Source organism: Peromyscus maniculatus, chromosome 12 (genome assembly GCF_049852395.1).
Source record: "Peromyscus maniculatus bairdii isolate BWxNUB_F1_BW_parent chromosome 12, HU_Pman_BW_mat_3.1, whole genome shotgun sequence".
NCBI classification, from domain to species: Eukaryota; Metazoa; Chordata; class Mammalia; order Rodentia; family Cricetidae; genus Peromyscus; species Peromyscus maniculatus.
Window position 1 is genome coordinate 56,612,139 of NC_134863.1, and position 27,605 is coordinate 56,639,743.

Below are 27,605 nucleotides of genomic sequence, written 5' to 3' on the forward strand. Positions count from 1 at the left end.
AAAAGAGGGATAAGCCTACTTCTCTTAACTAGCTAGTTGGTCTGTGTGTGCTCACCTTTATACCCTTTAAAAAAAAATCAATGTCACACTGCCATTTAATAAACTGCACTCTGCAGTCATTTATTCTTTGAGTCTTGAGTTGGCTCTACAGAACAATGCATTAACCTTAGGCAATTGTTATCTCGGAACACTCCACTTTAGTGGATGTATCTTGTCCTTAACGGCAAACTTGTGAAGATTTTTATGAAATAGTTCCAGTGGGACTTGCAATGAAACATATTTCACATCCCAAGCACAGAACCAATTTGCTAGCTGGATTAACTTTAATATTCCTATCCAAAAGGATGTTATGCATTGGCTATTTTAAATGCAACACAGTGTCTTTATCTAAAAAGGAAGGCAAGCTAGGGGCAAAATGGAAAAAAAAAATCAATCTTTAAATTTCTCCAACTTGTTCAGTACACAGGTGCGTTTCAATGAACTGCAGCAATTTCAGCTGACTGGGGCACTGTGGAGTCGATGAGCTCTGAGCTGCAGCTTTATTTCCTCCGAATCTCTATGAATGCATTGCTTTTTCATGTCACTTTAACCTTTGGGAAAATAGCCTGATACTTAGAGAATAAAAGCACAAGGAAGCTACAAGCTGCATGCACAAGTGACATTACGCACTTCATTTATGAATCTAGAAAATACACATTTTTCTTTTTTTAAATAGAGACACATGGAAATGTCAGAGCCATTTAAAGACACTACGGTACAAAAAGAGGTCATTTTTGAAAGCCACGGGTTATTAGGGCAGGTCATCATCAGGTGACTCAGACAATAAGATGAAGAGCACACTGTGCACACGAGTTAGTCATTGTGCTCAGTATTCTATCGCTTTTTAAATGGCTCCAAATCACACAGCATATGCACGATTTTGATATAAAATTAATTGGAAGAAAAACAAAAACAACATAAAATAGTTACTACTTAAGGCAGAAAATGTCATTAGGCTTTCTGGCATCCACTTTAACCTTTGAGTCTCCTTTTGTCCACTTCTAAAATTAAAGCAACTAAATGATTCTTAAATGTCTTTTTCTGTGAGGCAGCAATATATTAAATTATGTCTATTGATTTGAGGTTCAATAACTATATTCTGAATGAAATGTGTTAGAGCTGTGCACATCTTTCTGGGAGTGTGATTACATGGTGTTAGTCTCTAGCACTTACCCAGAACAGTGAGATAGGCCTTGGAAGTTTTGACAGGCATTGTAAATAAGGAGCAGGTGTACTGTCCTTCATCAGACAGAGACACATCACTGACACTGATGCTCAGTTCATGCCAGGAAGCGCGAACCAGCTCGATTCTATTGTCCCTCAAAGCTGGAAACAAAAACAAATATTGAAAATGTGAAAAACACACAGTAAGCATATCTAAAAGATAGATTTTGAACACAATACAGTGGATATATTATTTAACCATTCATTGAATTTTTACCTCCTGAAACACACTAAAGGATGGTTTCAGTATGTTAACAACAACAATTAAGAGCTCCTTCATCTTTGAATGAATAACTGTTTAGTTACATGGTAAAATCCAGTATAATGCTTTGAGTGAGGAGGAGGTTGACGGTGATAAAAATGGTTTCTTTCACATTATTTTTAATAGAATGAATGCTAGTAACAAAAATATTATGAAAATGAAAGACAGATACATTGGGGAACTGGAATTACTAAGGTCTTCCAAAACACCAGCGAGTATTTTGTGTGTGTGTGTGTGTGTATTAAAAAGCAGTCCCTGTCATAGAAACACTAACTGAACATTATTTATACCAGAACTGACATTTAGCTGAATGTTAATTAGCCTTACCTGTTGCCTACATTTGCCCTGATTGGGTAATGTAATATGGGTAATATATTATAAGGTTAAAATCACTTTTCTATTACAGCTACTTCTAGAGCATCTGCTAGAATCTTACAGATGTTGCACCTTTTCACTCAGCTGGAGAGGAAAAATGAATGTGTATTATGTACTCCGTTAAGAATAGTAATACAACCCAGAATCAAGTGAGAGATAGTTAAGAGTTTTCTCACTGACAACCAGGCCCAGAAAGCAACTGCATCTCCACTGTGCTTTGTGTCTTGTCCTTTTTAGAGACAAAGAAACACTGTCGGTACAATGCTGGAATCTGTTGCATTACCTTCACCACCAGGCAGTCTGATCAGGGGAATGTCTGCTTTCTAAAGTGACAAGTCTAAGGTAGAAATTAGCATTAACTCCTGTGTACCCAAAACAAGTCAATTGGGACAGATAGCACAACAAAGTCTCACAAAAACTGGACTCTTCTGAGAAGCATACACATTATATAACTGCAAACCAGGACCTGTGTGCTACTCTGAAAACATGCAGAATGAACCTAGAAGTCACCCTCTATTCTGATAGTACCCAGCTTTGATGTAGCAGACAAAAATGCCAGGGTATAATTCATGAAGAAACTTATTTTTTATGGTTAATTATATGATTTATACTCTTGACAAGATTTAGAATCACCTAGGGGACACATCTCAGTGCATTACTATGAGGGATTATTTTAGGTTAGTTGAGGTAGAATGACCCATGTTTACGATGGGTGGCACCATCCCTTAGGCTGACAGCCTGTACTGAATAAAAGGGAAAAGACAACCTAGATGCCCTTCAATTGAAGAAGGGATAAATAAAATGTGGTACATATACACAATGGAGTACTACTCAGCAGTAAAAAAAAAAAAAAAAAAATGACATCATGAGGTTTGCACGCAAATGGATGGAACTAGAAAAAAAATCATCCTGAGTGAGGTAACCCAGACTCAGAAAGACAAACATGGTATGTACTCACTCATAAGTGGATACCAGATGTAAAGCAAAGGATAACCAGACTGCAACTTAGAACTCCAGGGAGGCTACCTAGTAAAGAGGACCCTAAGAAAGACACAGGGATCACCCAGCGACAGAGAAATGGATGAGATCTACACGAGCAAATGGGGTGAAGAGGGGGAATGGAGGGCAAGTGTTGGAGGAAAGAGAGCTTAGGCGAGCTGGAGGTCCCAGCTGGGTCAGAAACAGAGTGGGAGAACAAGGAAAGATAAATGAAGACCCCATGAGAATAGGAAGAAGCAGAGTGCTAGAGACATCCCCAGAAACCTACAAAGATACCTGAACAATAGACCACTGGCAATGGTCGAGAGAGTGCCTGAGCTGACCTACTCTGGTGATCGGATGGCTGAACACCCTGTCATGACAGAACTCTCATCCAGTGACTGGTGGAAGCAGATGCAGAGATCCACGGCCAAGCCCCAAGTGGAGCTCTGGGAGTTCAATTGGCAAGAGAGAGAGAGGGATTATATGAGCAAGAGATATTGAGACCATGATTAGAAAAAGCACAGGAACAAATAGCCAAACTAGTGGAAACACATGAACTGTGTGAACCAATAGCTGAGGAGCCACCAACTGGATCAGGCCCTCTGGATAAGTGAGACAGTTGATTAGCTTGAACCGTTTGGGAGGCCCCCAGCCAGTGGAACTGGGACCTGTCCTTGGTTCGAGAGCTGGCCTTTTGGAACCTAGGGCCTATGCTGGGACACTTTGCTCAGTCTTGGTGTAGGGAGGAGGGGACTGGACCTGCCTCAACTGAATCTACCAGGGGAGATCTTGCCTTGGAGGAGGTGGGAATGGGGGGGCGTTGGGGGGGAAGGATGGGGGGCAGGAGGAGGGAGGACAGGGGAATATGTGGCTGATATGTAAAATTAAATTAATTATAAAATAAAAATATTTGAAAATAAAAAAAATGGGGAAAGTCAACTGAGCACTTGTCTCATTTTGGACTGTCATGCAATATGCCGGCTGCCTTTTGTCTTCCTGCCATCCTTTGCCTGGTGTGTTATAGTCCATGGAGTCGTAAGTCAAAATAGACACTCTCTTCCACAAGTCGCTCTTGTGGGGAATTTCTAGGGCATACATGAGGTTAGGAATTAAGACTCTGGCCACAACAAAAACTAGGCAAAGAATAATTTTAGTGTGGAGTGTAATAAAGGAACCAAAACTGAGAAGAATCAGTTATTGGGGTTTTCCCGCCAATGACTCTAACTGTACCTTAACGTGCATTCGCTAATCATGGTAGAACAAGTATAAAAATAGCAAAGTTAGCAAGAAAATGAGGTTGTAAAAATATCATGATAACTAAAAAATGGAACCATATATACTAAATATATATATATGTATATATATATGTATAAATTTTATGTAGCCCTAAAAATAATGAGATCATAATATTTGAAGAAAAATATACATAATTTTAAATCATATTCTAGAATGTTGCATTAAAATATACATTATTTATGTTTTCTTTCAAAAGGCAAAATCTAAGTAAAACATTAAAAATGTTTGTGTGCACATTTACATGTGTGCTTGTCTGTTCAAAACTTAAAAAGGAAATAACAAAAAGGGAAAAAAGATATGAAAGAATGTAGAAAATGGAGAGGTTTGGGAAATGCAAGTAGTAGGGAGGCAATACCGGGAAATGACTGCACAGGAATAAACATAATAATCAGCTGGAAGTGGGGAAGTACAAAGAGTTCATCACGGTGAAGGGCATGATTGAGCAAAGCATAATAACATATGTATACAAAGATGCTGTAAACCAAAGTTCACACACAACCAAAAGTACTTACAGCTACATAGAACTTGCTACAAGTTTGATTAATGATTAGATATCAGTGATTATCGATGGGATGTCACAGGTCCAGAGCCAAATAATCTTGGGCTATCTTTATTCCCTGACTAATCATACACTACCTGTCTCGATGTGCACATTGTGTGACTACAAGGTAAAGCTTTTAGAATATATAAATTGAATAAACACTCTCTTCTCTCCTTTGAGGTAAGAGCTGATGTTGTTGATATCATCCATGATGTGAGGAAACCCATCACATTTTTATGCTAACCTACACAATAAATTGAAATTTTTAAACAGAATTTAAAATACATCTGCTGTGGATATAACTCTATATAAATAAAACACTGATGGCTAGTGACCAGACAGGAAGTGTAGGTGGGACAAGGAGAGAGGAGATTTCGGGAAACAGGAAGAAGGAGGGAGAGACACTGCAGCCATCGCCAGGATAAGCAGCATGTAAAGATGCCGGTAAGCCATGAGCCATGTGGCAAGGTATAGATTTATAGATATGGGTTAATTTAGGATATAAGAACAGGCCGGGCGTTGGTGGCGCACGCCTTTAATCCCAGCACTCGGGAGGCAGAGGCAGGTGGATCTCTGTGAGTTCGAGGCCAGCCTGGGCTACCAAGTGAGCTCCAGGAAAGGCGCAAAGCTACACAGAGAAACCCTGTCTCGAAAAACCAAAAAAAAAAAAAAAAAAAAAAAAGATATAAGAACAGTTAGCAAGAAGCCTGCCATGGCCATACAGTTTATAAGTAATATAAGCATCTGAGTGATTATTTTATACGTGGATTGTAGGACTGTGGGGCTTGGTGGAACCTGGAGAGAAGCCCTCCAGCAACATACATCGAAATAAAATCATAGAAAGTTTCAATAATACAAATTAGCCCTTACTACATATACTCAGTAAGCAGTTCTGTAAAAAGACAATATACTTAGAGCATCAGATTTCACCCAGTCAGAACAACCAAGAGAACAGAGGTGGGAAGTTAAAAAAAAAATGAAAACAGTGTAGTTTTAGTGACTGTGAGAAATCCAACACAGGTGCCGCTATGCTCTCTGTAGAGAAGAAAGAAAACAAGTTTGAAAAACTAGTAATAACGTAACAACTAAACCTTTCCCAAGTTGGCAAAGAACATACATGTACGGAATCAAGACACTAAAATCCAGGTCAATATACATTAAAATTAAACTAAATTAAAAAAAATATTTAGAGGAAAAAGGTAACATTACATTTTTCCATACATACAAATACAAACCTTCACAGTTAAATCATGTGCTTGGGCTAAAATCTGAACGACTGAAACCTGCTGAAACCTGCATGGACACAAGCTTCTAGAACGGTGGCTTTCAACCATTGTAATGCTGCAATCCTTTAATGCAATTCCTCGCATTAGGGTGACCCCCAACCACGAAATTATTTAATTGCTTCTTCATAACTGTAATTTTGCCACTGTGAATTGTATGCAAGTATCAGATATGCCTACCTTAGCCAGGTTGTGACCCTCATATTGAGAACAACTGTTCAAAAGCATAATAGCGGGCTTGCTCTCATTGTGTAGTCATGAGGAATCAATGGTATCAGGTAGTACTTAAAGTGTTTTCAGATCAATTTACAGTGGCACTTTGAAAATATTTTGAGTTAGGAATTTCAGCGATAAACTGAATATTTTAATTCCGACAATGCTTTAATCAGTTCATTTACTGAATGTTTAGCATTTTAATGCTTTGATCGTATTTGCTGTACAAATTTTTACTGCTTTTGACAACTAGAACTAAGCTCCAAACCAAAAAGCAACAGAAACTTAATGTCAGTTTTGTTATTTACCAATGAACTCGAACAATTCATTCTCTACAATATTGTCTGCCTGTCTGCTTTGTACTTACTAAAACTAATAATGGCATTTTGAGGTGAGAGGGAAAAAAAAGAAATCTGACTTAGGTCTTCAAACCTGACACGTATGAATATATATTCACTGATACACCTTTATGGTCTGCACCAACATCTCACCACTACAGTTTTTGTTTGTTTGTTTGTTTGTTTGCTTTATTTATTTATTTTGAAGAGTCACTCTGTAAACCAAGCTGGCCCTGAGCATGTACCAATCCTCCATGCTCTCTGGTTGGGAATTGTTGATTCACCCTCTTCTTATCCTGTAAATTTCTCTGGGAGTTCATTTGCTTAACAATAAAGCGGACTAATGTGATTTTCATTATAATGAATGTTTTAAGCAAACCCTATCACCACAGTGTTAAATCTTTTCAAGTCCACAAATTCTATGATGTCATCTCCAGCTTACTTTCAAACAGCATTTCAAGTGTGAGAGAATAAAGAAGAGCCCACAGGAGTCTGAAGAGGGATGCACTGCAACTGAATGGGTTCCCTGTGTGCGGGAAGCTTGTCTCCCTAAGACAGCACCCTGAGTCAGAGCTATCTGCGCAGTAGGCATTCAGTGAGTGGCTATTGAATAGACACTGAGAACTAAACTCTGCCTCTATATGATAAGAACCGAATGAAAAAAGAACTGAACTATGAAGTCCCCTTCAGTATCTCTCCACGGGATCCCCTGGGAAAGAAGCTAAAATAAAATTTCCATTTTTTTCTTTCGACACTGATGAACATAAGAGCAAGAAGCACCATGCTAAGTAAATTTTTAACATGGTTAGAGTTGGCTGGGAAGTGCTTGTAATGTCAAATAAATGATCTTTAAATATGGCTATTTTTTACCAGTTTCCAAGTAAATACAAACTGTGGTAACTAATCAGATACCATAATAATTATTTATAATTTGTAGATAGTAAGTTCCAAATACATAATGATGAAATAATTGTGATATTGTTTGAAGTAAATTCAGTCTTTAAAAAAAAATCCCTTTGAAAACACAATCTTAATCGTTACCTCATGTAGTTTGTTTATTTGTTGTTTGTTAAGAAATCCAATATTTTGCCGAAAAATATTTAAATATTTCCAGGTAACAATTAAGTGAGAAGTAGAAATGAATGCCTGTTAATAAAATAAATCTTCACAGAGATGAAAAAAAATGAGCTAATAGGTTAAGTAAGGCATTCTCAGGTCACACCTCATCAACCTTTAGGTGCCTGCCTCCCACTAGGAATGTGATTAAATGGTTCAAAGCTCCATGTTCTGGAGAATTCAATCTTAGCTGCAAATAAGCACTGACCAATGAGTAAGAGTCCATCAAATAGCACATGGCTATGGACAAAATTATCTCCCCAATATACCATTAGTCTAAATGGTTCATCAATTGTACAAATGCATATTTAGGTTTTATGCTTGATAAAATAAAATGCCTAAGACATTTAGAATTGTAGAATTTTAGTCTTTTTTCTTTTTCTTTCTTTTTTCTTATTTGACCCCATTGATAAGGAAGTTACTGGCATATTTTGCAATTTATATATCAATTATTTTTAAACCACACTGATTTAACAGAGCTACTATTTAACTTATCTACCATCTTTCTACTGAGAACTTAGTAGGAAAGCTCCTGGGGTATCTAAGTTGTAAAGGACCTGCTTAGGAAGCATGAGACCCTAGGTTGAATCCCCCATGCTTCCACTCAAACAGAAAAACCAACAAGGAAGAAACAGCTAACAATATGCATGTACTTTACAGTTTTCCTCCTCTAAATTTGTGTTTAATATAAGTGATCACACACCTTTTACAAACGATTTATTTTATTTTTCTTGATCATAATATAATTATAGAATTTCCCTTCCTTCTTCATTTTCCTCCTTCCGATTCCTCCCAAATAGCCTTCCTTAATGTCTTTCAACCTCATGGCCTCTTTTTTCATTAATTGTCATTATAGACATATAACAAATAGATTCCTAAATGTATATGTCTAGTCTTCTTAGGTTGTATAATGTCACTTGTATGTATGTTCTTAGTGCTGCTCAGTTGATATTGGATAACCAAAAAGGGTGCTGTTCCCTGGCGAAGGCCCCTTTTCCCATTCTCAGTATTCCTTAGTTGAGTGTAGTTCTTTGTGTAGGATTGAAGCCTCATGATCTTCCAACCCATCTCTTTACCAAGTCTGTTATTGTTGTCCTTGTCAAAATGCAGAGTACGGAAGCCCATTCCCATTGGAATACTAAACAACTCTTGCACCTAGGGCTCAGAAATCATTGTGTAAGACAGGGATGGAGGAAAATTTATAAAAAGCCAGAAACCCGTAGAAATAATAAGATAAAAGGTAGATTCGTTTTTAAAAAGGAAGGTATAAAAATGATAAGATAAAAGGTAGACTTTTGAATCTATTCAGAAAAGAGAATATGGATATGATAAGATAAAAAGGTAGATTGTTGAATCTACTTTTAAAAAAGGAAATACTTGTTTTAAATAGGATAAATAATGGATTTTTTTTGTCTGAATCTGTCAAATGTTAATGGGCTGGACATTGTTTGCTTATTTGTTTGTTTTCGGTTTTTTGAGACAGGGTTTCTATGTGTAGCTTTGTGCTTTTCCTGGAACTTGCTTTGTAGACCAGGCTGGCCTCGAACTCATAGAAATTCGCCTGCCTCTGCCTCCCGAGTGCTAGGATTAAAGGCATGCGCCACCACCACCTGGCAACATTGTGAATGTAATTCTTGACTGTATATATTGTGCATACTTATTGTATAATCTTTTTCTTATATTTGCTCTAACTTTTTTAAAATTTTAAACAAAAAAGGGGGAAATGTGGTTGATATATAGTGTACCCAAATAAATTTATGTGGTGGCCAGAGAATAGAACAGCCACTATATTAAACATAGGTTTAGGCAGTGGTAGCACACACCTTTAATCCTAGCATTCTGGCGGCAGAGATCCATCTGGATCTCTGTGAGTTCAAAGCCACACTGGAAACAGCCAGGCATAGTGACTCATGCCTTTAATCCTAGGAAGTGATGGCAAGAAGCAGAAAGGTTTATAAGGCATGAGGACCAAGAACTAGAGACGTTTTAATCTTTTAGGCTTTTGAACAGCAGTTTAGCTGAGATCCATTCAGGTGAAGACTCAGAAGCTTTCAGTTTGAGGAAACAAGATCTGCAGAGGAATCTTGGCAAAGTGAGGTTGGCTGTGGCTTGTTCTGTTTCTCTGGTCTTTCAGCATTCACCTCAATATCTGGCTCCCAGATTTATTTTTATTAATAAGACCTTTTAAGATTCGTGCTACATCAACCAAGAGATTTTGCTATGGCAGTGTGTCTCTAGTAATACAAGAAAATTCACTCATGAAGTCTTAGCAACATGACTGTGTAAATAGGAGCTGAACAAGAACACTAATGATAGACATGCTAAAGTGGAGCTGGGGGTATGAGGTTGGAGAGTTTAGGTGGCTAGTGGGGGTTGTGATTAAGTGGAGGCCTCGATCTTATATAAAAAACTACAGAAAGTTAAGAAATGAGAGCTGCAAAACTAGTCTTTTCAGGGAAGCGTATACCAACTGATTATCTAATACCACATGGCCAGTCCTGAAAATAATTAACATTATGTAGACTGAGTAGGTTTTATTTAGAACTATATATGTATACATATATGGCCATAACAAAATTTAATGAAAAAGCAGATGCCATGAATTTGAAAGAGAACAAGGAGGATTTGGAGGGAAGAAAGGAAAGGGCAGAATGATGTCATCATATTATAATCTAAGGAAGGGTAGAGAAGGATTTAGAGAGAAGAGAGAGAACAGGGTGATGTAATTATATTAGATCTCAAAAATAAATGAATGAAAAATAATGATGTAAAGGAAGGAAGAAAATCTACTCACTGATGGTATTGTCAGAGTTTTTATTTGTTTATGGCTCAACAATCTTGTCTAATTTATTAAAATGTTTCTGTTCTTTGTAGTGGGACCATGGAGTTTCATCTAAAGCACGCAGATGAAAGATCAAGCTAGTGATTCCTTTTCTGTTTTGTTCTCTTGCAGTCAGAGAACATAAAACAATCTAAATCAATCTTCTGGAAAATTGGTAAAAACAACCATTGCCTCAGAACTACTATTTGGTATATGACATTTTAGGCTGTGCTGAATCCTTACTGAAACCATAGTAAATGAAGTTTTGAGTAGAAATGTGAACCAAGTCTCAGCAATAAATCTGGGAAGTATGTAGCTATTTGAAGGAAGGTTTTCTGCAGTAGAACCTGAGATTTTAAACTTTAGCCTTTCCCACTGCAGGTGTATGAAATCAGAGGCAGTACAAACTCCAATACTTAAAATCTCTTATTAAAAAAACACTTGAAAAAGCAAAATGTTGCCGAACACAATATGTACTAGACACAAATAAATCTGTGTAGGAAAAGGTAGTGTGTTAGAAGGACTATAAACCCCATGCTTTCTGTTGCTTAAGCTCTGGTCTTTGCTGAGAGCCTTCTCCTCTGCTCCTGCCTTCATGACTAGTCCTAAGGAAATTCCCTTACACTCACACTCAAATTCCTAACACTGTAAACATAAACAGCTGCTACATCACACCTATATCCTTGCAGTAATCTCTGTCCGCAAGATCACCTTTAAACTGATTGTCATATAGCATACAGCCTTAGATCTTTGAACAGCATCTACTTTCCTTGTCTTCCTTTCCCATTCATCTTGAAAGTAACATAGAAAAAAACCCCATGGGCATTTGGTTCATTATGGGCAAAGCACTTCTTTGAGAAGACACACATTATCTTTTTGATGACCTCAACTCATATATATCTTTCAACTTAATTAATGTTGTTCTTTTCTGATGATTCCTTCTTTCCCATCTACATCAAAGCATGTTTGGGAATTTTGTTAGTAACCTAGAGTTATGACAGTCAGAGGCTCAGGGTCATCCTTTTCTGGTCCATTGTTTGCATGCTTACCTGCACCTTTTAAAGCTTTGTGGCACAATAAACTTTGAGTATCTTAATTATGTAGGGGAAACCTCCAACTGCCCAGAGTAATTAACACAGTGCACTAAATACAATTCCTATTCTCTCTATTTAATAAGTGAATGCATAAATAAGTGACAGTACAGATGAGTAATTAAGATGACAGGATCATGCCTTAAATTACCTTATAGTGTAAAATATTAACAAAAACATAGTCGGGAATGAATGACATATTTGCGAAAGTCAGTGACTTGGAAATTTTGTTTGTAATAGATCTTAATATTTTAATTTGATGAATTTAGACTGAAAGGAAGTTTGATGTGTTTTTGGTTCTAAATCTTTAACTAGTTTTACTTACACAATACCAAATACAATTAGTAGAGATGTAATTAAAGATGATATATTTCCAGGATATCTTCTTATAACCCAATTTTATTAGACTGTGGTGATATTTTGTTTGTGATCTAAAAAAATAAAGCTTGCCTGAGGATCAGAGTGGGGATCTAAGCCACTAGTTAGCCATAGAGGCTAAGCAGTGATGGCACACACCTTTAATCTCAGCACAGGAGAGGCTGAGGCAGATGGATCTCTATGCATTCAAGGCCACCCTGGACTACACAAAATAGATCCAATCTAAAAGAGAAACAGAGCCAGGCACTGGTGGCACACACTTTTGATCACAGCTCTTGGGATCTGATGCCTTTATTATCGGATGCATTAGAGAGGTAGAGACAGGAAGTGACATCACTGAGTGGAGAGAGGAATATAAGGATGGAGGAGACTAGAATTCAGGTCCCTTTTAGTCTGAAGAGTCCTAGAGGTAAGAAGTCTCTCTTGTGGCTAGTTCCTTGACTGGCTTTTCAGTATTTAACCTGATATCTGGCTCTGGGTTTTTATTATTAAAACCAATAAGGATCCGTGCTACATTAGACTATATTTTAAATATTTCTAAATATCTCAACTTAATTCTATTTAACAGAAAATAGAAGAGAACATAAAATGTCCTGTTATATTATAGTGATTTATGCTTAGAAATCTTGAAGTATATGGATTCAAACATTACAAATTTACTCTTTCAAAAAGAAATAAGAAGGGTTGGTTGTCTTATACCCTCTCTCATATGGGAAAAAACTTTAAAAAAGCAATTTTCAATCTTCATTGGTCTCTTGACTTAACCATCTAGATCAGAGCTACTTAAAGGTATTACAGTCATGATTCCTTTTATTATTGTTTTTTTATTGAAAATAGATTCTTTTTTTATGCAATACATTCTGACCACAGTTTTCCTTTCCTCCACTCCTCAGAATTTCCCCTCCATTATTCCCCAAGTCCACTCTCCCCCTGTTTCTTCTTCAGAAAAGAGCAGGCCTCCAAGAGACGATGGCCAAACAGGGCAAAACAAGTTACAATAAGACAAGACAAAAGCCCTCATATCAAGGCTAGACAAGGTAATCTAATAGGAGGAAAAGAGTCCCAAGAGCAAGGGAAAGAGTCAGACACACACTCGCTCCCACTTTTAGGACTATCTCAAAACCACCAAGCTAATGTCTATAACATGTTTGCAGAGGACCTTGCAGACTCATGCAGCACTTGTGCTTGCCACTTCAATGTCTGGGAACCAATGTGAACTCTGTTCAGTTGATTTGGTGGGCCATGTTCTCCTGGTGTCTTTTCTTTGGCACAAGCAGGTACACTCTAGGCTATGAAAGAGAAACCTGGACACTAATTCAGCCACAAAACCCTCAAACTACAATCTGTTCTGCCAGCAAAATATGCTGGGGCAGTGGTGGCACAAAACTTGTGGGAGTGACCAATCAATGTTTGGTTTAAATTGAGGCCCATGTCATTCACTGCCAGGATGAAAAAAAAATCAGTGAAATGATTCCTAATGATATTCTGCTATCCTCATAGATTGGTGTATTATCCAGTCGTCATCATCAGAGAGGCTTCTTCCGGCATCAGATGGGAATAAGTGCATATACCCACAGTCAGATATTATGAGTCTAAATTGGAGATCTCTATCAGTTCTCTGCCCTAAGAGATTAGACAACCCAGCCTAAGAGGGGGAGAAAGGATTGTACAAGGGAGAAGGGTCATAATTCTTTTTTGTTCAAGAAATTTTGATGTAAGTCTGAGAATATAGGACTACATAATACGTATACAAATTAGACAGTTACCAATAACAATTAATAAAGATACACTTTAAAATAATGTCTTACATATAATATTACTATTTAGAGTTTTACATTATGAATTAAATATTTTCTGAATATTTCATATGTCAGAGTATAGGGAATCTTCAAGATTTGTCAGACTTGATCTATACTTTGATTTTATAATTGTTAAGAGAATGTTGCTCTACAAAAACACAAAGTACAACAGGAAAAGTATATTTAGGGCCATTTTACAATTTTTCTTGAAAAAAAAACTATTCTAATTCTAGTCCAAAATGCATTTAAAGTCTTTCTAAATGAAACTCTATTCAGCAGCTCATACTTCGGTTTTTAAAAATTCAAACATTTGAATAACACAATCCATTTAATGCTTAGATACCAAGGAATGATGGTAGGACACTATTGGAAATATTTGATTTCTACAATGAAATCATCATATTTCCTTATGATCAGAAAGCCTTCCATGTGTCATAAAGCACAAAATTCATAACAACGCCAAATCAGAGCTCCGCTGTTTCAGGGGGAATCCAGTAGCTTTGCATAGTCTGAGAACACAAGGACATTAAAGAGTGCCTGTGGGTTCAGATCAAGGCAGCAGTGACGTCAGGCAAGTCAGCCAGGGAAACTGCCAGAAACACTGGCTTCATTACACATTCGATTTCAAATTAATTTTGTAAGACGAAGATTGAAGCAGAATGTTGGATGATGAAATCAATTTTGAACAAGTTGGAAACAATGGCCATACATTTATTATTAATTAATTTATTTATTTATTCGTTCCTTTTCTTTCTTTTTTTTGGGGGGGTGCGGTTCAGCACCAGGTTTCTCTGTGAAGCTTTGGAGCCTTTTCTGGAACTCACTCTGTATCCCAGGCTGGTCTAGAACAAAGATCTGCCTGGCTCTGCCTACCGAGTGCTGGGAATAAAGCATGTGCCACCACCTGGCACATTTCTTAATATTTAGGTTTATCAGGCATAGCAATACAGACATTCATGTATGCACATGTATCTTCAAAGTAAAAATATTTTTTATTCAAGTAATCATTTCTTCAATATTATCTTTTCATGGTGAAGAAAAGATGAACTTCATTTTTATTTATTGTGCAGTTTTGTTGTATAAAAACCTTTGTGTCAAGAAGAAAAGAATACCATTTGACAGATGATATGAAAATGTAACAGAAAATTTTATGAAATTCTGACCTAAAATGAGGAACATTCAATTATCTACTGATTTCGAACACTGCACATTTAAAATAAGAAGGGAGGAGCTAAGCATATAGGCACAGATAATGTAGGGAACTACAATTTGGCATCATTAGACTTCAGAATATTTTTTTAAGTCTTGAAGGTTAAATAACTCATGAGCATAAAATATCAGTTATGATTTACTACACATAGCCAGATGCCCAACGGCTATAATATGTGCAGCAACAGTCACACTCACTGAATAAAGACCATGTTTACCTGAAGCCTTCCCTTAGGATGAATGCCTTACAATTGTATTCCGCATATCTGTTCTATACTTAATATGAGTAATTTTATTATGGAAGACTGGTGATAGAAAAATCTCCAAAGTTAAGTGCAAAAATTTCTACATTTTCAGACTGAATACAAGCATGACATTTTCTTATATTCTTCCCAACTGATCATACATATTTTGTTTGATATCTCAGAACAGATTTTTTTCCTAGGCATTTGTCATATTCTTATTTTCTTTGATAAGACATTTTTCTACATGTGATACACTTGGAATTTGATATATTTCTCTGTGGGTCTAAATTCATAGAATGAAAAAATGATGTGATATTTGAAGTGAACAGCTTGTGTTTATTCTTTCAAATACCCTACAATATAATGGTGTTCACATAGATATAAGGAATTGATATGTAACATCCACCTATGTAACTACCATATGCAACTATGAAGTACAACTTTCATAGTGCATTTATATCAAAGGGACAAGAAGATTATATGCCACGCTAAAGTAGAAACGCATATAAAATGGTGTTTTGGGAAGAAATCCATCTGCTTTCATTGAACAAGAAAATCAACTAGTAGAATTTGTTATCCTGAAACTCTGTGGCAGCCACGTTCTGTAAAAGCCTTCAGCTGGTGTTTGCAACCTCCAAAAGAAAGTTGACTTCAGATTGAAGTTCTGTCAGATTCCAAGAATCCCCAGCTCAGACTTCATAGGACTTCAGTTCTCTTTTAAATGTTTTACTTTTGTGCTCATTAACAGGAAAGCATAATTAAAGTTAAATGAAAATTTTCACTTCATACATACTTATACGAACTTTGGAAATCTAGGAACATGTTATAGAGTTATGGAAGTAGTCTTTCTCATTTTTCATTTTTCTAAATTCCAGCTGATTATAAAAAATACAGATTTTTTTCCCAATAGTTCATAGCTTTTTCTCTAATGTGTATAATAGTTTTCATCTCCTGTATAAGGTTGTCATTAAAAGTAAAAATAACTATTGTGCCTACTTTTTTCTTTCAGCTTTTCTGTTACTTTATAATTTTTTTCTATTATGAGAAGGGGAGGGAAAACATTTTACAAAGAAGATATTTTCTGAGAAAAATAATCAGATATCTGACTGTTATGAGTACTGTTCCTAAACTATATACTTAAATTCAGAGAAAGTGATGAATGTCAGGATGAAACTCTTGAAATTCACAATTTACTAGATAGAATTTTAAGGATGATGATGTGCTTTCTATGATTTATTTGAAATGTTTCCTAAACATGCTTGAATTTTATTTTTATTGTAGTCAGTAATACGATTTTTACTTTGCTTCATTTTTCAAAAATTCTATTATACTAAATTACATGCTAGTTTTTGAAAATTCTTACTGAATAAAAGGTCTACAGTATTCATGGAGACTAATGGCTGTGAAGCCCCCAGGGGACTGGACTAGGCCCTCTGGATACAGATGACGGTTGTTTGGCTCAAACTGTTTGGGGATCACCCAGGCGGCAGGATCGGGATCCATCCCTGGTGCATGGGCAAGCTTTTAGGAATTCGGTGCTTGTGGTGTGATGCCTTGTGCAGCCTTGGTACAGTGGGGAGGGGCTTGGACCTGCCTAGGCTCAGTATGCTGGCCTCTGCTGACTCCCCATGGGAGACCTTGATTTGGGGGATGTGGGAATACGGGGTGGCTTGGGAAGAAGGGCTGGGAGATGGGAGGAGGGAGGAATAGAAAATTTCTTAATAAAGAAAAAAATAAAAATAACAAAGTCTACAGTATTCAAACTTAAATTATAACAATTAAAAAATGGAAATATATTCAGTGAATAAATAGAAGAGGCAGAATTCTTCAACTATTACTACCATTATATTCTATTATACTTTTCAGCATGTAGATTATGCATTATTATTTAAATTATTTACACATATTTACATTATATTTTAATGTAAGTAATTGAATGAGATTATAAGTAATCACTTAAAGCAATAATAAATGCAATGGGAAATTTAAGTGGACAAAAAGTAGGTTTGGATCCCAATAAACTGATGTGAGCTAAGAACATCTGAAGAGCTAGGCAGTGTTGGCACAGCCAGCTGGTGGTGGTGCAGCTGGGTGGTGGTGGGGCACGCCTTTAATCCCAGCACTCGGGAGGCAGAGCCAGGCGGAACTGTGAGTTCGAGGCCAGCCTGGTCTACATAACGAGTTTCAGGACAGCCAGGCAGGACTATTACACAGAGAAACCCTGTCTCAAACAAATGAACAGACTAACAAACAGAACACACGACAAATTTATGAAAGCTAATTTCATAAGTCTTTTGATTATGAGTATAGTATGGATTTATTATTTGTTTTGTTTTTAAGTTTCAAGTTTGATGATTTTATATTCTATTTTAGTTTGTAATTTTATAGAAATATGCAAAGAACTTCACAGAGACTTCCTGCAACAGCAAATGGGAGTGGGTGCAGAGACCCACAGCCAGACATTTTGTGGAGAGAGAGCTTAAATTGGAGGTTTCCACCGAGTCCTCCCCCTCGGAGCTCTGGAAATCACATGCAAAAGGGGGCAGAAAGATTGTAGGAGGCAGAGGAGTCAAGGACACCAGGAGAACATAGTTCACTGACTCCACTCAGCTGGGCTCATATGTGTTCACAGAGACTGAAGTGGCAAGCACAGAGCCTGCAGGGGTCTGGACCAATTCCCCTGGATATGTTATGGCTCTTAGCTTAGTGTTTTTGAGGGACTACTAACAATGGGAGTGGAAGTATCTTTGACATTTGGCTACTCTTGGGACTTTTTCCTCCTATTGGGTTGCCTTGTCCAGTTTTGATACGAGAGCTTTTACATTGTCCTGTTGTATCTTGTATTGTCCTGTGTGACTGCTGTCTCTTGGAGGTCTGCTCTTTTCTGAAGAGGAAATGGAGGGGGAGTGGAACTGCGAGGGAGAAGAGAGTGGAAAGGAATGGAGGGAGGAAAAACGGTTGTCGGGATATATTGAATGGGTGAAGAATCTATTTTCAAGAAAAAAGAAAAGATAAAAAAATATACATCAAGTTAGATATATAACATGGAATATAAAATACAAGGGCATTTGTGTTTTATTGCATTAAATATAACATTTCAGCGGTAACCTTGTATTTAGGTGGAAGTGAGACATCATGAGGAGTGCACTTCTGAAACCCAGAGGGAGAGCTCTGAACACACACTTCACTTACTAATTCTCAAGAGGAAAATCCATACTGTGGTGCGTGTACTGCTTCAAAAGCTCTTGTACATGCTGACTCCATGGCTTTCACAAGGCACTTTGAGAGTGGCCTTGCAGGCTTTGAGTCTGGTGTGCCTTTGGACATATAGGCAGTGTAACAGTCATCCTCCACTGTGGAATAGATCCTAGCTCTCCCCTTGAGTACTTTCATGAAGATAATACTAGCCACATGAAAGGAAACAGTGTAAGACATCCTTCCAATTCAGAGAGAAGTAAGAAAGATGCACGTCATAAAAAAATGTTTCTTTGTGCATTCCAAAGCATGCTCTGGTCAGCAAGCAAGTGCTTTCTAGGGCCTCTTAACTAGACAATGAATAAAACTATCTTCACATCAAGTTAGTGGAATTGTAGCTGGAGTATTCCTGTGTCTACCTGGCTCCTGTAGCTGCTCAGGGCCAATTAAACACACACAGAATTATATTACTTATAAACTATCGCCGTGGCAGGCTTCTTGCTATCTGTTCTTTTTAAAATATTTTTATTTTATAATTTAATTTTACATATCTGCCACACATTCCCCTGTCCACCCACCCCCCAGCCTTCCCCCTTCCAACCCACCCCCCATTCCCATCTCCTCCGGGGTAAGGTCTCCCCTGGGGAGTCAGCCCAGTCTGGTAGATTCAGCTGAGGCAGGTCCAGTCCCCTCCTCCCTACACCAAGGCTGAGCAAGAGACCATGATTAGGAAAAGCACAGGGACAAATAGCCAAACTAGTGGAAATACATGAACTGTGAACCAATAGCTGAGGAGCCCCCATGGAACTGGACCAGGCCCTCAGGATAAGAGAGACAGTTGATTAGCTTGAACTGTTTAGGAGGCCCCCAGGCAGTGGAACCGGGGCCTGTCCTTGGTGCATGAGCTGGCTTTTTGAAACCTAGGGCCTATCCTATCTATTATATCTTAAATTAACCCATTTCTATTAACCTATAAGTTGCCATGTAGCTCATGGCTTACCAGTATCTTACATCATGCTTCTCCTCGTGGTGGCTGGCAGCATCTCTTTGCCTCAGCCTTCCACTTCCCAGAATTCTCCTTTCTCTTTGTCCCGCCTATACTTCCTGCCTGGCTACTGGCCAATTAGCACTTTATTTATCAGTCAATCATCCACAGCAGGAATCAAACCAAGAGCTTCTTAGAGAGCCAGGTAAACTATCAAACACATCTTCTTCAATGGAGGAGCAGACGACCTGCCTTATCAAAGGTGGTTACACTAATGAGCTCTCATATAATAAAATTATATCACAATGAAGACAACGATGATGGTGCTGATGACAGGTATTGTTTGTTGGATCATCGATTATATCCTATCCACTACGCAAAAAAAAAAAAAAAATGATAATCCATTGTGCTGTGGAATATTGTTCTGTATGCTGTGAATGTGTGTTGCTCTGATTGGTTGATAAATAAAATGTTGATTGGTCAGGAGCCAGGCAGGAAGAATAGGCAAGATGAAGTAGGCAGGATAAGTAGACAAGAAGAATTCTGGGAAGAGGAAGGCTGAGTCGGGAGTCGCCAGCCAGACTCAGAGGAAGCAAGATGACAAGGCAGAACTGAGAAAAGGTACCAAGCTATTTGACATACCAACGCAGGGCTCTCAAATTTCCATAAGGCCTAAAAGAGTTTAAAAAGGGCTTCTAAACACATGATAACAGAGCCAAAAACAGCTTTCTATTTCATGTCTCATGAGGGTCAAGATATAGAGATGCCAAGGTACACAAAGTCTATGGCGTGTGGACTTGAGCTACAGTATGACAGGCTCACAGCACATTTATCGGCATCAGCTACTGTAGCTAGAGTTTTCCTGCTTTGCCCACAGTCAGGACAAATCTCTCTCACCTGCCAGTCCCACAGCCGCTCATACCCAACCAAGTAAACACAGAGACTTATATTGCTTACAAACTATATGGCCATACCAGGCTTCTTGCTAACTGTTCTTAAATTAATCTTAAATCTTAAATTAATCCATTTCTATAAATCTATACCTTGCCACATGGATTGTGGCTTACTGGCATCTTCACATGCTGTTTGTTATGGTGGAGGCTGCCAGTGTCTCTGACTCAGCTTTCCACTTCCCAGAATTCTTCTCCTCCTTGTTCTGCCTATACTTTCTCCTGCCTGACTACTGGCCAATCAGTGTTTTATTTACTAACCAATCAGAGCAACACATTTGCCATATAGAACATCCCACAGCAAGCTACAGTGTGGCAGATTCCCACCAACTTATACAGAGGTTTCTCCAAGCTTGGAGCACACTGCATTTAACTTTTGCTAATGTAGGGGGGAAAAAAAGTGGATTCTGGGGGCATACTGCTTTGATGGAGGCATAGACCTACTGCTTCCAAGAGTTGGTGGTGAACATGGTTCCCCAAGAGCTAGTGGTAAACATAGTTCTGCCATGTTTGAAAGCTGAGGTGGGTGGAGCCAGGAGCCAAAGTTTCCATTTCAGTACTAGCCACTGCAGTTTAAAACAATAGATTCACAATAAGACAGATTCAGATGGAATAAGAATTTCAATGGTTTACAGTGTATGTAAAAATATACATAGGCTTGGAAGAGAGAAGAAAATGAATATAGACAGTTATATAAAGGAATAGTTTTAAAAAATAAAGTCTTTAAAGAGACAGTAAAGGTAATATAAAAAATAAGTCACATAAAGATGGAAATCACCCAGAGTCTGGATTATATTATCTTTGGGATTTTTAACTGCAGAAAGACATTTGATTGTAAAGGCTGCTCAGTTAAACCAATATATATATATTTTAAAGGTATCTTGACTTCAAAATTAGGTTCTAAGGGTTTGTTGCTTTGGAAAAGAGCCTCTATTTTTAAATCCACAGGAAAAAAGAGTCTATGGATTTGTTCCTGATTAAGATGGATCAGATTTGATCAAGCCAGACCTTCAGAACCTTAACAGATGGTACCTATCAACAATGATTATAGCTGGTCTTTCCAGGACTTGACCATTATCTCAAATTTTCTCAAGATCCCAGTAAGACTAGCAGCACCCCTTATCAGCAGGAAGTAGCCTAGACCACTATGCCCACATTCCTAAAAAAATGAATTATGGATATTTGTCTTTGTTTAGGTTGTTGGTTACAAATTGTTATTGGTCATAGTCAATATATTTCTAAAAGAAGAAAGGGAGATATGATATAGAAAGATATGATAGAAAGGGTAGATTATTGAATCTGCTTTTAAAGAGCAACCCTTGTAAATTGTTTTACATTGCTATAGATTTTAGTTTATTACAAATTTAAAGTTAATTTTGTTATAATGTATGTATATTTCTACTCCTGTTTAAGATATGTTTGTACAGCTCATTTGAAATTGTAATGTGTAATTAAGAAATACAGATTAATAATTAGTCATCCATAATAATCAAACTTATAGTCATGTTAGTTTAGTTTTCTAGATATGCATGGATATATATCAATTAGGTAGGTAATCTTCAAACATTTCAAAGACCTATAGAATATGGCATTTAAATTTTTTTAAAAACTTAGACTTTCCTGGACAATGATACATGTCTGCTCCTGGTAGCACTGATTTACTTCAAAGAGGAAGATGAGCATTGAAGACATTCCATGTGGAGTTTATCTTCTTTCTGGCAAAAAAAAATAGCCATTTGGAAAAGAAACTGTTCTTGCATGGAATGCTTGACAAAATGTTGTATAAACTACACATGCAGGACCCATAGGAAAATGATCACTGAATTTGCCAAAACAAGGCAAAATGGTGCTTCAGGTTCATGCTTCGCAGAGGAGACCACCAGACATTCTGCAGGACACAGAAAAAAGTGACCGAGAGATGGTGACTATGGGCTGAAGATGTATGCCCCCACATTGCAGAGGAACTTTGGATGACAGTCCATGCAGACAGCTGTCTCTGTCATGTTCAGAATTCTGGAAGTTGCTTACAATCCATTTCCTGTTTACTTAGGTAATATATCCTTCTGAGGTCTTTGATGTAGTTGAAGACTAGATAGTTATAATTTTCCTTGGTTATGATAAAAGATAAGTTAGATATTAAACCTTAGAGTGACAAATATAGAATAAATAGAATATTTTCTTTGAATTTGCCAAATATAAATAGACTAGACATTGTAATTGTAATCCTTGCTTGATAACTGTTATATGTAATTTTACTATGTTAAAGTTAAAACATTCCTTTTTGATTAGACAGAAAAAGGGAAGTGCGGTGGAGTGTTGTTCTGTATGATGTGAATGTGTGTTGCTCTGATTAGTTGATACATAAACTGGTGATTGGCCAGTAGCTAGGCAGGAAGTATAGGCAGGATAAGTAGACAAGGAGAATTCTGGGAAGAGAAAGGCTGAGTCGGGAATCACCAGCCAGATACAGAGGAAGCAAGATGACAAGGCAGAACTGAGAAAAGGTACCAAGCCATGTGGCTAAACATAAATAAGAATTAAGGGTTAGTTTAAGTGTAAGAGCTAGTCATTAATAAGCCTGAGCTAATGGCCATAGAGTTTGTAATTAATATAAGCATCTGGGTGATTATTTTATAAGTGGGCCGCAGGACTGCAGGGACCTGGTAGGACTTGAGAAACCTTCCAGCTACACCATTGCTTACATATTTACTCTGCTTACTTTGATAGTAGCTTTTTCAGACATATACCAGCTATGAGGTTTTTTTGCCTTTTGATTTTCCTATGTTGACCAAGGTGTCCTCAACCTCTTGAATCAGTTCCTGGGACTACACACACATTATAATATACAAGCTTATAGATGCTGTTATTATTTCTTTTCCAAAAATAAAATTCCTAAATAGACGGGTTAGGTAACATTCCAAAAGTCACATGTTTATGCATAGAAGGGCAGAGATAGGAATTCAGGTAGGGTGACTATAGAACGAATAGCGTCTTAAACATTCACACTTTAGTGACTTCCTACTTAATAATTACTAATGCTCATAATCAATTTTGGCAGCAAATATTTGAATGTTTCTCAATCCTGTAAGAATCATGATATAATTAGTCTTACAAATCAATCAGGCCATCCAAAAGCAAGCTGATGCTTCTCAATCTCATTAATATTTACAGAGCAATTGATCAGCCAGAGAATTCCAAGTTAGAGCTATTTGGGAAAGCAACTGGAATTCTATCACCCAGTCAGCCCCACAGTGCTTATGCTGTAGTATGAAAATTGCAGTACAAAGGCAATTCTAGCATCCAAATTGGACCTGAGACTGACTCATTACCCTGTGTACAAGGGAGTTCAGTATTTTGAACTATAGTTTAGACAGATGTGGGAAAAGGAAATCATTTGAAAACAATATACCAAGATGCGGAACATAAGTGATGCAGAACTCCCAGTTCCCAGAAATATCAAGAGAATTGAGATCCTACCAGAAATGTACAGGGTATACTGTTATTAAATTGGGTGTTGTATGGGAAACTAACATACATAGACTATTGTACAATATGACTAGATAAAGGTAATAGACTCATTTTGTATTATTGGCCATTGATTGTAAGATTTTTTTCCTTTTTAAACACTGACTGCTAGAGGAGATAGAATATGGACACTCAGCATTTTTCATGACTGTTCTTAGTCCTCAACCAGGAATGGGTGAGGAAACTCTACTTGCTTATCTCCTTATAAATGAACTCCCTGCCTAGAGGCTACTTGATAGAGGATTTGAACTCTAGTTCAGACACTAATCCCTTCTTGTGAACATTTTAGGACTGAGATCACCATTTTCTTGGTGGAAATGGATTATATCTATTTCTCACCCTCAGCCTGCCTCTTAAATGATGCTGGGTTACATAATAAAAGAGGGGAATGTTACAGTGACTTTCACCAGAGTTATGTTCAGGATTTTTAGGAGAAAGTTAGTTCTGCCTTTTCAAGAGCATGTATTTTGCCTTTGGTTTGGGTAAGAACCTATCATTTCAAGCTATACAAAACATAAAAAAGAATAAATCCAGTTGGACCAGTCAGTCACCTGGCAAACAGAACACATCTCAGGAAGGTAAATTCACCTAACTACATGCTAAATAAATAGAAAAGATCATCTTACCATTTAATGAAATAATATATATATATATGTTTATATTTGTATGTGTGTTTAAAAATGTATACACATGTACAGAGAGTGAACACATGCATGCACACACACACACACACACACACACACACACACACACACACACACACACAGAGAGAGAGAGACAGAAAGACAGAAAACTTTTCATATCGTCATTCAGCAGGGGTTTCCTGTGAGGGGTTGTCAGGTGACTAGTAGAGGGTTATATAATTTGTTTTAGGGCTGAGTTTTAATAGCTGTTAGGCATTTCTACTTTCCCCTCCTTCTGTTTGGAAGTAGAGCTTACTACAGATCTATGTGATATAAATTTCCATTACCAAAAGGCCATCATAATGCAATAGACGAGCACTGTTACCAAGACAATTAACAACCCATTCCCTAAACTTCAAAGTTTAGGAGTTTATTGAGGAACTTAGTGCTAAAACTTGGAATAAGTAGACAATAAAATAGTTCCTTTGAAAAAACATTAGTTTTTAAAACTAATAGGACATAATGCTAACAGACTATAAGAAATGCTATAAGAACAGGAAGAACATCTCAAAATGTTTAAAATTCAGTATATTGCAAGAAAATATAAACTTTACTTTTTACTAATAGCATGAAACCAAAGAAAATATAACATTGATATACAAGAGAATAAACATAATAATGATATGGAAACACATTAAAAATTACAAAAGAAGAATTAAACTCCAAACTAAAAGAATACAAAGGCACAAAAATACAGCATTAAATGAAAGTAATGATACGGTTGACCAGACTGAAACCTCGGTAAAAGAGAAAAAAAAGACAGTAGGAACAAGAGAAACAAATGATTACATACCCACAAAGAGAAATCACTGAGAAAATAGTACAATGATAACTCCATTTGAAGGGGAAAAGTAGCATAATTTCAATAGCTATAATTAACCTTTATTTCTATCCTGAAAGTTATTAAACCCCCAAACAAAGGAGAACTTTAGTAACAAGTTTGGAAAAGAAAGGTTATAAGGGGGGAAAAAAGTAACAACCAATTTCTTTTCATCATGATATTGTCAGAAAAAGAAATTGTGCGGTATTGGCAGCCTCGGGGGGAGAAGGTGATGCATGTACTTTTCTTGAGTAAACCATTTAAAAATACTGCAGCATAGAGGAAAATAAAAATAATTAGACTGCCAATTACAAGGAAACATTGGCACAGTTGCTCCATTCTAATAGAATACATTTCAATTTTTACCATTAATTTCTGGCAAAAATAATAATCATAGTATTATTTATAGGCAAAAACTGTAAATAAATTCAATAATGGTCTAACAAATTATCTCTGATGCCATAGTAGAAAGCCTTCATGAACAAAGCTGCCCTTTACTACATGAAGAAGATGTGATCCTACTTGAAAATAGAGGAATATAAAGTACTCAATCCTGTAATCTTTATATACAACCAATCTCGTGATTTTGGAATTAAGAATTTTGCACCTAGGTCTTTGAACTTCTCTGAGTTCTCTAATTCTTATTAATCAAGTGACATCCTATATACTTAGTAGTGTAAAACTTTTGAATACAAAGACTAAACATGAAATGTTAGCTTGTTGATGTTTTATACAGATATCAATATTGACTGCTTTTTAAGTATAGAACTATTTCACTTATTTAGGATGAATTTTATCAATAAGCAAATCACTACTCACAAATAACATTGTAAAATCAGACATTTAGACAGTAGGGAAAGAGATAAAATTATAAGAAATATAGTAAGAAACATATTAAGAAAAGAAATTTTAATTAAAATACTCTCCAGATTAAAGTATTCTTATGCTTGCTACTTCATTTTCTATCAAGATTAAAGCTCAGATTTCAGTTTTCTGAACTAATTTGCCACTTCACTGGAGAATTATCACCTACAAAGTAAACATAATTACATTTTTCGAAGTATCCCTTTTGGTAGTTCTAAAATATTTCAAGTATTTAAATAAAAAACCTGTTACTAAAAAGTAAATACATTTTTTGATTTAGATGCTACCGACATGTAGAGAATCTTTTTGTGCTTTAAAAAAGAACTGAAAAATTATATTTACCATTCATCTTAACGGAGCCCTTCTATGATACAATGGCCCTCAATGTTCTGTGGGATTTGATGACAGCACGAGTGACTTTATATAATGCGCATGATATTATAGAATGGGAACATATTTTCATGATAAACAATATGTAATCAACATGCAGTTCCTGTATTTATTTATGGGGATTGAAAGTAAAAGTGACTTTAGAACGTGTAGGCACATACACCAAATTTGACAGCCTTGAGTGATGACATAATACTCTCTTGTCTGTGGTGGTGACAGAGAATGGCAAAGGACACAAAACTGTCAGTCTTCTTGTTTATCTTCTATCTGAGACTAATAAAAGATGGAATGTGATTGACAGCACATCGACTCTGACTCTGTCTTAGACATACAGTTGTTACCTTCTACACATATATAAATGGATTGCAGGGATGGACTGAATCATATCTTCTGGAAATTTTTAAGATAATGTCATTATTCAGAAGAAGAAATATGATTTTTATGGTTTGTTTATTGAACAATATATAGTATCTATCTTGAAAAACTGGTTTTCTTGTGATATTTTTATGGCATTAATGCATTTTTATATACTAAATCTGAATTTTTGTATTTGTAAATATATATTTACAGAGAGAATGCAAGAGATTTCTAGTGAAAGTAGGCCAACAAAATAAGGAACAAGAAGATAAAAAAGAAGAAAACAACAATACCTAAACTAAGAATTCTTTTGCCTAGAATATATTTCTTCTAGGCATAAAAATGACTACTGTTCATGCAAAACATTGACTATTGATTGAAAGATTGAAAGATAATTATCTGTACTAATTCCCATGAGTTTTTAATTCATCTCAAGGAGAATATATGTAGAGATATAATATATGTAGGTGACACCTGCAAAGCACCACGAAAATGAGTGAATGAAATTTCAGTATAAAAGGTCTGAATCAGTAGTGAAGAGAGAATGTAATTAGATAAGCATCTAATAAGTGGAGAGAATTGCTTTAATAACCTGTAGTAGAGTTAGGCCATTAACTGACTAAAA

General features: G+C 36.6%; 1 protein-coding gene across 4 annotated transcripts in view; it reads right to left on the reverse strand.

Annotated features, from left to right (window-relative positions):
* Cadm2 (cell adhesion molecule 2) overlaps positions 1 to 27,605 on the reverse strand; it is a 984,450-nt gene that overhangs the window by 141,694 nt on the left and 815,151 nt on the right. For all 4 annotated transcript variants that reach the window (XM_006991069.4, XM_006991070.4, XM_016009325.3 and 1 more), the window contains one exon: positions 1,213 to 1,365. In XM_006991069.4, coding sequence (XP_006991131.1) covers positions 1,213 to 1,365 — 153 coding nt within the window. The remainder of the gene's footprint in view (positions 1 to 1,212; positions 1,366 to 27,605) is intronic.